The sequence below is a fragment of the Mustela nigripes genome, chromosome 10 (assembly GCF_022355385.1).
Source record: "Mustela nigripes isolate SB6536 chromosome 10, MUSNIG.SB6536, whole genome shotgun sequence".
NCBI lineage: Eukaryota > Metazoa > Chordata > Mammalia > Carnivora > Mustelidae > Mustela > Mustela nigripes.
The window spans coordinates 65,262,183-65,273,007 of NC_081566.1; the positions used below are offsets into that span (position 1 = coordinate 65,262,183).

Consider the following 10,825-nt stretch of genomic DNA (forward strand, 5'->3'; position numbering starts at 1 on the left):
GGCCTCTATGGTGCGGGCGGGCGCCTCTATGGTGCGGGCGGGCGTCTCTATGGTGCGGGCGGACGCCTCTATGGTGCGGGCGGGCGTCTCTATGGTACGGGCGGCCTAGAGAGGCCGGCCTGCAGCTTCCGGGAAGATGGCGGCGCGCAGGCCGGAGGACGCACGTGTTCGCGCGGAGGGCCCCGGCGCTGACGGTAAGCGGCGACCGCCTCCGGACGGTGGCGGTCGGAGGCCGGGCTCGGGAGTGAAGGCGGAGTCAGGACAGTAGCCGCACCGGGTGGAGCTGCAGCAGGAGAGACGAGAGACCGGGGAGGGGGGCCTGTGGAGCCGCGGTCTGAAGAGTGACCCCGGCCGCTTTAACGTGAGAAAACTCTGGTTGACCCGAGAGCAGGTGGCTCCCGACGCGCGCTCGCAGCCTTCGCGACCCTGCGGCCTGGGGCCTCGTAGCTTCCGTCCGCAGTGTCCGCGGCCGGTCGGGCACGCCCCCGGGTCGCACCGGCTGAGGCGTTCACGCCGGCCTTGAGCGCGCGGGGTCAGAGAACGACGGCCGGCGCCGATTCAGGCGTGCGCATTCCGGTGGCCGGGCGGTCAGCCGTAGGCCAGGGAGCGCGCGCGGCTCCGCGAGGCCGAGGGGTCATTCACACCAGTTCTGGGATCCTGGATCCTCTACTGTCGGCTGTTGGGTTTGGGCAAGGAGTAAACGTCCCTGCGATTCGTGTGTTTGCGAGTGTGGGTGATAACCCGTCCTGGCAGGTCGGCGCGAGGGTGAAGAGGATGGTCCGTGTAAAGCGGTCCGCGGGCTGGCGTCGAGGAAAGGACAGTGTCCGATGTTACTGTTGTTTCCACCAAAATCCGGGGGCTGATGGACCCGGGATGCCTTCCGGGGGGCCGGGTTTGGAGGCTGAAAGGCCCCAGTGTTCGAATTTTCCTTTCCTTATAAACTCAAGAGCCATTTCTTCGCCCCCCGCTTTTCTGTCGGCCTCTCAAGGAATCGGGCTTTTGGGTCATCGCCCCTCACCGTAGACCCGTGAACAGAAATGGAAGTCATCCTGAATTTGCCGCTCTTCAGTCCCGGAGCCGGTATCCTGACCTGCGCCGAGGGCAGACGCTTAACGGACTGAGCCAGGAAGGCGCCTTATCATAAATCATCTTTATACAAGTTAACTTTCAGTGAGTCAGCAGTGGTGGCCCCAAGTTTTGTGTGTCTTGTGTGATAAGCCAGCCTGACCATTTCAGAGGCAGATTTAGTGTCTAAGCCGGATAATGCCATTATCTGGTTCCAAACGGAGGAGCACCTGTGCCACGATAAAGAAATGCTGCTGGTAACTGTGGCGTGGTAGGAAGAGGCCACGGTGGAGGCGGGTAGGCAGCCTGGGCTTGTTTTCCAGCTCCCCTCTCTTCCCTAGCTCTGTGACCCGGGCTTTGTTTTCTTTGTAAATTAAAGATGTTAGCCACCCACAGGACGATCAGCATTAAATAAGACACAACAACAATACATGGAATCAACCTGTTATGTATGAAATGCTCAGTAAGGGCACCCTTCGTCTTTTTTTTTTTTTAGATTTTATTTATTTATTTGACAGACCACAAGTAGGCAGAGAGGCAGGCAGAGAGAGAGAGGGAAGCAGGCTCCCTGCTGAGCAGAGAGCCCGATGCGGGGCTGGATCCCAGGACCCCGAGATCACGACCCGAGCCGAAGGCAGAAGCTTAACCCACTGATCCACCCAGGGGCCTCAAGGGTACCCTTCCTAAGCTAGACAGTTTTAAAAAGGGTGTTGCAGCAAGATTGAAGACGGGCAGCGAGGAAGAGTCGCGGAGCCCCCACACTTGAGAGTATCGTGAGTGCTGGAGCGTGGTTGTGAGATACGGCTCCCTTCAGTATTCTCATGACTCAGGCTAAAGATCCCTTATTGCTTTGGTTTTGTGTGGCAGTGAGTTGCAGGGGCTGTCACCACGTGGCGGGAAAGAGCGGGACTCCAAGGGCGGGCCGTCTGGCTCAGTTGCTACACATCCTAGCTGTGTGACCCAGAGCAAGTCACACTTTCTCTTTGTAAAGGAGGAATGCTATTTTCCCGGATGGAACGTTCCAGAACGCCTCCTGAGCTGGGAGAATTAAATGAAGTAATCACGTGATGAGCAGTCTGTAAACTTAGGTGTTACTAGTTACACCAATCCTGCTTGACTTGTGGACATGCTGATGGTCTCTCTGGGGTCAGACAGGAGCCCCCCCCCCCAGCAAAGACCAGGCCTTCTTCCTCTGTCTCTGCCCCAAGTTCAGAAAAGAATTTTTAGGAGAGCAGTCAGGCTGGAGCTGATGGATGATTTGGGCGCTTTCTCCTTTTCTCTTGAAGGGGTGATGACAGCGTCTTCTCCTGTGAGGGACTGAGAATCGGGACTCTTGTCTCACCATGAGCATCACCCCAGAGGTCAAGAGTCATGGGATGAAGTTTGCTGAGAAACAGCTGCTGAAGCATGGATGGACGCAAGGTCAGCCCTGGGGGGCCCCTCCACGTCCCCCCTGCTCCCTGCTCGAGCCCAGGGGAGCAGCTTCCTCCTGGGCCATCCATAAGTAGTCCGTTCAGCTGGAGGGGGAAAGCCAGTTTAAAGGGAAATTGCAGAAGAAAATTTCTGACTTTTCCAGAAAAGGGGTGAGTGGAAGAAATGTGACCGCGGGTCGTGAGAAAGAAGTGTTTGGGAGGACTGGGGGGGAATAAGGGTCGCGGCCTCTGTCCTGAAACAATCACGAGGGAGAGACGGCTCGGGCGCAGACAAAGGCAGGGACACTGCATGGAGAGGCGCCAGCAGGAGGGGGACTGGAGGGTGTCCCCAGTGCTCCGTGTGCGTTGTGACAAGGAGTGGCATGTGTTCGTGCTGTGAGGGCTTGGGGCAGGCGGCACAATAAACCGGGTCACTCACTGTCCCGCAGGCAAAGGCCTGGGCCGGAAGGAGAATGGCATCACCCAGGCCCTCAAGGTGACACTGAAGCAGGACACTCATGGGGTAAGACTGGGCAGGCTGAGGGAGGTCTGTGTGGCTGGAGAAGGGGACCCCAGGGACAGAGCAGGGACCGGTCCTCGGAGTTCATACTTCTCCCTCTGGCAGGTGGGACATGACCCTGCCAAGGAGTTCACAGACCACTGGTGGAATGAGCTGTTCAACAGGACTGCAGCCGGCCTGGTTGTGGAAACCGGGCAGGTACGGGGAGCTGATCGATGGGCGAGTGGACGTGGAGGTCTGGGACGTGTGGGGTGCGGGGCACACCACGTCCCCCACTCACTGGTACCTCCCCACAGGATGGAGTACGGCTAAGGCATCTCTCTAAGGAGACCACCCGTTGTAGTCGTCCCAAGCCCAACATGCTGTATCAGAAGTTTGTGAAGGTGCGAGGGGCTCGGGTCCATCCTTTTTCCTTCCCTGGTCCCCTCGGCCTGAACCGTTGCTTCACATGCCTCCTTCGCTCTTCTGGAACTATCCTAACATTGTCAGACGTCACTTGCTTAGATAGCAGACCCGCGACCAGAATTAGACTTTCAGGTTCCATGGGCCTGGGGATGGGGCCTGGGTGGTGGGGCACGGGCAGCCGCCAGAGCAGGGCAGGAGGGGAGGTCCAGTGCAGAGGACTTAGAAGCCAGAGGAGACCCGACAGGTTATCTGACCCCATCCCACTCCCACTCCCGGTCCACAGCCACCTGGTGCATGCTAGGGCTCTCCGTGTTCTGCAGCAAGCCTTCCCGTTTCTCCCCATCCCCGAGGCCTTCCTCTCCTGCCGATTGCCGGCACAGCCTCCTACCCAGACCCCACCCGGTCTCACTGCCCAGCCCAGTCAGTTCACTGCCACAGCGGCCAGAGCGCTCTCGTAACGCCTTGCACTGGGGCTCTGGCTCGTCCCTGACCGAGGATGACCGTCCCGATGTTGTCTGGCTCCCCGGGGCCCTGCGGTCTTGTCCTGCTCTCACCGTTCTCGGGCCTCTGCCCTTGGGACAGGATCGGATTCTTTTGAAGGTGCCGCCTTCCACCTGCAGGTTTCTGCATGTGCCGGTCCCACTCGCAGCCGTTAGCGCGCCCTGCTGCCTTTCCCCCTTCACCTGCCCACTTGCGGTGGTTGTCGAGAGCGCACGGAGTTCCCAAAATGTCCCCAAACCCTGAAGTCGGAGCAGTATCCCTCCTCCAGCACAGGCAGCACTTGTGTTCTGTCCTCCACCCCCCGCATCGGCTCTTCTGGGCCAACTGGTCTCGTGCCTCTTCAGCTCCTGTCCCAGCCCATTGGCCCAGAGTAGGTTCTCAGTCTTAGTTACAAGCACTGCAGGCAGGCATGGGGGAGGGTGGTGAGCAGCACCATGGGATGACATCAGGGGACACCAGGACCCAGTGTCCACCCATGAGTGGGTGCCCAGAGTCCACCAGTGGGCTCCACCGCCACCACCCCTGCCCTGGCAGCCCACCTCCTGCTAGGGTGGAGGTACGCTGTGTCCCCCCCCCCCCCCCCCCCGTGGGTCTCCAGGGAGCTATGTTGGGGCCTGGCAGATCGGCACCTGTGGCTGCCTGTTCTGGGTGGGGGGGCTTCCGGGAGGGAAGAGGGGTTGGCAGTGGTGTTGAGGGGGCTTTGTCCACCCCCATGATTGCTCCTTCTAGACGGCCACACTGACGTCAAGTGGGGAGAAGCCAGACAAGGACTTGGAGAGTCACAGTGATGACGACAACCAGGGACCCAAGCCTCCGAAGATGTGAGACCTCATTTTAGTGCTGGGGGCGTGTGGGAGGACAGAAAGGGCCAAGTCTCAGGCCTGACTGGGCTTCTTCGGGTGGAACTATGTCACACTAATCTTTGCTTCCCCTGCACCTAGAAAGTGCCAGGTCCTGAACAGGGACTCCGTGTTGAAGGGAGGTTTCGGAGGGCAGGAGAGGTCAGGCCTTTGCACGAGCTGTTTGTGATTCCTCATCTCCCCCCAACAGTCTGACCGATGAGATGCTGCTGCAGGCCTGCGAAGGGCGCACGGCACACAAGTAAGTGGCGGTCAGCTCCTTGGGGTCCCTTCTTTCCTTCCCATCGCAAGCCCTGGGGGGTGGCCTCTTCTGTACGCTTCTCACCCCAGGGAGGGGTCCCCCGCCTCCCTCCACCAGTGCTGCCTGCACCCGCAAGGACCAGGCCTGTTCACCCCGTACCTCGCTTTGAGCCGGGCCCTGTCTGTTTCAGGGCCGCTCGTCTCGGGATCACCATGAAGGCTAAGCTTGCCCGGTTGGAGGCCCAGGAGCAGGCGTTCCTGGCTCGTCTCAAAGGCCAGGACCCTGGGACGCCTCACCTACAGTCTGAGAGCAAGCCCCCCAAAAAAAAGAAGAAGAAAAAGAAGCAGAAAGAGAGAGATGCCATAGCAACAGCCAGGAGAGCAGAAGAAGAGTATGGGGGAGACGCAAGCCAGGCTGACGGGAGAAGCAGGAAGAAGACCAGACAGAAGCCAGAAGCGGTGGGGGATGCGGACAGGGGGGCCGCACGGGCGAGTGGACCCGGAGAGCAGGAGAGCAGGGAACGAGCTGATGAGCGCCACAGGAAGAGAAAGAGGAGGCAGCACGGTGCAGAGGAGCCGGGGGTCCCAGATGGAGGGGCCGGAAGTCAGGAGGCTGAAGCCAGCGCTGGGACAGAGCAGGCAGAGAGCGGCACATGTGCCAAGCTGCGGCACAGACACAAGAGACGGCGGCGGCCGGAGGAGGGGGACGTGCACGCAGAGGACGCAGTGCAGGGGGCTGCTGTGGACGGTGGGGCCTGGGAAGCAGCAAGCAGAGCGCACGGGGAGGGGAAGAGCAGGAAAAGCAAGAAGAGAAGACCACGGCCCCAGGAGGAGGAGGAGGATGTAAGGGATGAAGGGGATGAGGAGGGCGGCGGGGCTCGGGAGGCCGGGAGCCGGGCTCGCACCGGCCCAGGCAGCCGTGGCGAGCGGAGGCCGCGGGGACGAGCTGCTGCAGTCGGCGATGACGGAGAGTGAGACAGAAGCAGAACAGACTGTGAAGGGCAGGCCCGTGTGGGGCTCCACGAACCCCCTTCTGAGGAGCTGCGGACTCGGACCGGAGTTGACCGGGTCTCCTGTGCCCTCCGGAGGAGGAGGCGGACCAGTGAACTCCAGCTGCTCAGAGCCGGGTGTGGGCAGCATCCCCTGAAGCTTCTAACCCAGAGAGGGAGAGCTCGGGCTGCGGGCAGACAGGGCCGCTGCAGACGCAGGCCGCCGGCTCCCCAGACTAGAGTAAACCACTCCGCGCCAGCCTGTGTGAGCTTCCTGCTTCTCCACTCCCAGCCGGGGAACCTCTGAATACAGCTCAGGGGTTCCTTGGACGCCTCCAAAGAAATTCCTTGTGTTCACCTCCCATAGTCTCGCCACCCTGCTGAGTGGGAGGGAAAAGCTCAGAGAACCTCCCTTGGGAGCTTGCTCAGCCTCTGGAAGTCCCTGTTTGTTGCACCCAAACGCCCCAGCTGCCTCCCTGGCCGGTTCTGACCCCAAGGAGAGGTGGCCCCGTGTCTGCCAGGTCGCACTCTGGCTCCCGCCGCCCGTCACCCATTACTGCCAGGAAAGCTCCCCAGATTCCGCGGGTCGGGAGGGGGCCACAAAGTCTTTATTGGGAGGAACAGCCGCCCGGCCCCCCTCACTGCAGACGGTAGACACACTCGGTGTCGGGGTAGGGCGGCAGATTCAGCTGGTACTTCTTTTCCAGAGCAGGTGGCACAAAGCGACCCCCCAGGTAGTGGTAGCGCCCAGTGAACTGGGTGGCCGACTTTTTGGGTGCTGTCAGGGAGATGAGCAAGTCTGGCTGGATCCCTCCGGAGTTCCCCTTCTCCACGTCCCACCCTGAGGAGAGGACGGTATTCAGGGAAAGCGGACGAGATCTGTCCCTCTTCGTGCCCTGCTCTACCCCCGGCCTGGAGTGGGAGGCCCGTGTCCCTGCTTGAGGAACCTGCGTCACGTCCTTGAAGCTCCATGGCCTCCTGGGCTTTGGTCGCTTGGATCCAACACATACGGGCAGTAGTCCTCAGCTCTGCTCCCTGGCCCTTTTGTGGGCCCACAAAGCTGTGTTCTGCCCCTTCAGACCCGCTTTAAGCTTGGTCTGAGCCTTGGGTCAAGGAGGAGGAGGCCGAGGGGCCTCCGGGCGGCCCCGCCCCCGCCCCCGCCCCCCAGCCTCCTTGGACCCAGCACCTGAGGGGATGTCGATGCTCGCGATGGGCACCGTGAGCCCATGCAGGACACTCAGGATGCTGCGGAACGGCTCCCGGACATCGCCTTTGAAGCTGAAGCCAAAGATGGCGTCCACGACCAGCTCGTACAGTTCGTCGATCAGCATGGGCTGTGGGGGGCAGGAAGGGGAGCAGGTCACAGCCCGCAGCCACAGGGGGCCCTTGGTGGGAGACGGCTGTGCCTTGCATGCACCACTCACAGAGGCACAACTAATGTCACTGATTTAGGAGGCATCTCGGGCCTAGACTTTAGTGCAAGCTGGTCACTGATTAGGTCAAGCTGAGCTTGTCCAGACAGGTCAGTTCTGAGGGCCTGCCGGACCCTGGGGAGGTACAGGGGGGACGGCCTGAGGCCAGGAGTCAGGACAAGCCTTTTTATTTTTTTTAAGATTTTATTTATCAGAGAGAGAGCGAGTGAGCACAGGCAGACAGAATGGCAGGCAGAGGCAGAGGGAGAAGCAGGCTCCCCACCGAGCAAGGAGCCCGATGCGGGACTCGATCCCAGGACTCTGGGATCATGACCTGAGCCTGAGGCAGCTGCTTAACCAACTGAACCACCCAGGGGTCCCAGGACAAGCCTTCTCTGCCCCATCCCAGTCTCTTCCGCTGTTGTGTTAAAAGCAAAGTTCTCACTTCCCACCCCTAGTCTGTAGACTAAGGAGGGGGTTTAGGATGAGGCAGTTTACTGCTTACAGGTCCTGAGTTCAGCGGGAGAGCACTGACCGGGGAAGTGAAGGGAGAGGGGCTTCGGGGAAGGGGCAGGAGGGCACTGATGGAGCATGTCCACTGGCAGGGGCTCCCCCTACTCAAACAGCCCAGATCGGCACCCCCCGCCCCCGCCTGCACGGAGTCCACCCTCCAGAGAGATCAGCGAGCGAGCTCGGCCTGGGAACAGGAGGCGCAGGAACCGGCGGTGTCTCGGGAAGGGGAGGACCCCACTGGAGCCACCTACCTCCGAGGGCATTTCACCAAGGAAAGGGATTTCCATTTTCTGACACTGGGTCACCAGCGCTGTGAAGAGCGGCTTGTTCGGCCTTTTGGGGTAGTAAACGGTTGGCTGGTAGCCCTGGAGGAGAGGACAAGCATCGTCCGAGCCCGGGTCCCGGAAGCCCCGCCGCCCGGGTCCTCGCCCACACACTCACGAAGAGCTTGAGGTGCCGCGCGCAGACCAGACCGTCTCCTCCGTTATTCCCGGGCCCGCAGATGACCAGGACGGCGGGGGGGCTCCGGGACATGGACTTGGGGGGATAGGCCTGGAGGCGGGGTCAGAGGGCAGTCAGGGGCGCTGGGCCGCCTCGCGCCAGCCCGGCCCGCTGTCCCCCGCCACTCGGCGGTGCCCAGGCCGCTGACCTTGGCGATGGCCGTGGCGCAGCTCAGCCCGGCCAGCTCCATTAGTTGGTCCACGCTGAACTGGTACTCGTTGAACAGCTCCTCGTCCACCGCCTGGGCCTCCTCCTGGCTGCGGACACCCCCAGCCTCAGTCCCGGCGCCCCGCGCGCGGCCCGTCCCCGCTCCCGCCCCCCGCGAGCCCGCCCCGGCCTCGCCTACCTCAGGTACTTCACCGCCGGGCTCGCCATGCCCGCCGACTCACCGGGGCCGCCCGAGCGCGGCCGCCGCGTCCCCCACCACGCGGGCCCCGCACGGCAGGCGCCGGCCTGGCCCGGGACGCGCCGCAGATGGGAGCCGGCGGCCAGCAGCCCGAGCCCCAGCAGCGCCCGCAGCGCGGACATGGAGCTCGCCCGGCGCATGTGCGGCGCCGGCTCCGCCCCCCGGAGGCGGGGCCGCGGGGATCGCCCCGCCCCCCATGCCCGCAGACGCGGTGCCGCGCAGGCCGGGGGGCGGGTCCGCGCTGCGCGCAGTGTGTAGTGTTGGGTCGTCGGTGGCGGGGCGGGCAGCCCGGGGTCCTGCCCTAGCACTGCCCGGCTGAGTGGACGGGGCCCGCCGGTGTCCGCATCCCGTGAGCTCCCACTGCGACGGTGCGGGCACTCGCTAGGCCGGCCCGGAGCTCGGCTCCTCGCCGGCGCGGCCGGCGGTTCCCCGCTCCGCTGGCCGCGCGCGCTGCACGGTCCCTGCTAGAGGCACAGGCGCGGGTGGGAAGGGAGCCGGGCTTCGTTCAGGAAGCGGCGACCTGGGAGCAGGGAGGACCGGTACCCCAGGGCCAGCCTTCAGTCCGAGCGAGCCTGGAGCGTCTGAAGGGGGGGGCGCCAGAAGTGGGGGCTCGGTGCGGGAGAAGCCGGTGCCCGGGCGGTGAACCGCTCGTAAACACAAACCCCCCCCAGGCCCAGTGTTCCCCGGAGTCCCTTCGCGCCCTTTCGGAAAGGGGGTGTCCTGCTGCAGACCAAGGGACTTAGGTCGGCAAGCAAGGAGCACAGAGGCTTGAAAGTTAACCCCAAGGCCGTGTGGACTGCTGTTGGTGGTGAGGTTTGGGACCCCTGACCCAACCACATTAGCTGCCCCTGCCCACCTCTGCTTGCCAGCACAGCGCGGCCCGCTTCCCTGATACTCAGCGTTTACCCGCTTTATCAAGGTAGATAATACCTATGGTGGGGCACCTGGCCGGCTCCGTGGGAGGAACGTGCGGCCGGTGATCTCCAGGTCATGAGGATGTAAAGATCACTTTTTATTTATTTATTTATTTATTTATTTATTTATTATTTGACAGAAAGAGATCACAAGTAGGCAGAGAGGGAGGAGGAAGCAGACTCCCTGCTGAGCAGAGAGCCCAATGCTGGGCTCAATTCCAGGACCCCGGGATCATGACCTGAGCCGAAGGCAGAGGCTTATCCCACCCAGGCGCCCCTTTATTTATTTTTGTTAAAGATTTTACTTTTAAGTAAACTCTACACCCAACATGGGGCTTGAACTCATGACCCTGAGATCAAGAGTCATAGGGTCTTCTGACTGAGCCATCCAGGGGCCTCCTCAAGATTCTTCTCTAACACAGTGCGAGGCGTGTTTTTTGAGCATGTGCCCCGCGCTAACACGAATCAGCTCATTTTATCCTTGTGGCACCTCTGTTACTAGCCCCATGTTCCAGACTGAGAAAACTAAGCTCCAAGGTGTTGACTGACACGCCCAGCGACACCGTGACAACGGTCCACGCAGTTAGGGTCCAAGCAGCTTGAGCTGGTCTGTACTCTGAAGTATTATCCTGTAGGGTGCGGCCTTCCACCCGCGGGGAAGTAGGTAGAGCGCTGTCGCGGCTGACTTCATTCCGTCGCGATGTAGGAATAAAACAGGGACACGCACATACCCCACCACATGCCCAGAATTTATAAGACAGCCACTGGGGGGTGTCCCGAGGAAGGAGGAGCAGAAGACCAACTTCATCTTACCGCTGCCTTTCCGACTTCCAGAGTTTGCTTTGGGAAATGCCTTTAAAACCAGTTTAGGAAGGACACAGTGATCGCAGCCCTGCTGAGTTCCAGGTGCTTACCTATTTCACCCTGTCAGTCCTATGACCTGGCTTTATCCTCACATTATAGCACAGAGAAGTCAAGTAATTTTCCAAAGACCACACAGCTGGGGCGCCTGGGTGGCTCAGAGGGTTAAGGCCTCTGCCTTCAGCTCAGGTCATGATCTCAGGGTCCTGAGATCGAGCCCCGCATC

At 61.5% G+C, this 10,825-nt stretch overlaps 2 protein-coding genes across 6 annotated transcripts in view; one reads left to right on the plus strand and one right to left on the minus strand.

Moving 5' to 3' along the window:
- LOC132025851 (G patch domain-containing protein 4) overlaps positions 1–6,251 on the plus strand; it is a 6,980-nt gene extending 729 nt beyond the window's left edge. For 3 of the 5 annotated variants that reach the window (XM_059413648.1, XM_059413654.1, XM_059413652.1), the window contains exons 2-9: positions 989–1,170; positions 2,352–2,487; positions 2,927–3,000; positions 3,103–3,195; positions 3,294–3,380; positions 4,633–4,724; positions 4,954–5,004; positions 5,195–6,251. In XM_059413648.1, the coding sequence (XP_059269631.1) occupies positions 2,409–2,487; positions 2,927–3,000; positions 3,103–3,195; positions 3,294–3,380; positions 4,633–4,724; positions 4,954–5,004; positions 5,195–5,978 (1,260 nt within the window). In that variant the 5' untranslated portion in view covers positions 989–1,170; positions 2,352–2,408 and the 3' untranslated portion in view covers positions 5,979–6,251. Of the gene's footprint in view, positions 1–12; positions 195–216; positions 362–988; positions 1,171–2,351; positions 2,488–2,926; positions 3,001–3,102; positions 3,196–3,293; positions 3,381–4,632; positions 4,725–4,953; positions 5,005–5,194 lie in introns of those variants that run through there. The other 2 variants (XM_059413647.1, XM_059413653.1) reach the window with 2 other exon arrangements.
- Positions 6,252–6,578: 327 nt separating this feature from the next.
- On the minus strand, positions 6,579–8,961 carry NAXE (NAD(P)HX epimerase). Its single transcript, XM_059413655.1, has 6 exons — positions 8,765–8,961; positions 8,567–8,675; positions 8,359–8,469; positions 8,169–8,282; positions 7,179–7,326; positions 6,579–6,833 (listed from the first exon to the last, which is right to left on the minus strand). Exons 1-6 carry the CDS (start codon positions 8,944–8,946, stop codon positions 6,631–6,633), a joined length of 867 nt encoding a protein of 288 aa, XP_059269638.1. The 5' UTR covers positions 8,947–8,961; the 3' UTR covers positions 6,579–6,630.
- Between the last annotated feature and the right edge of the window lie 1,864 nt (positions 8,962–10,825).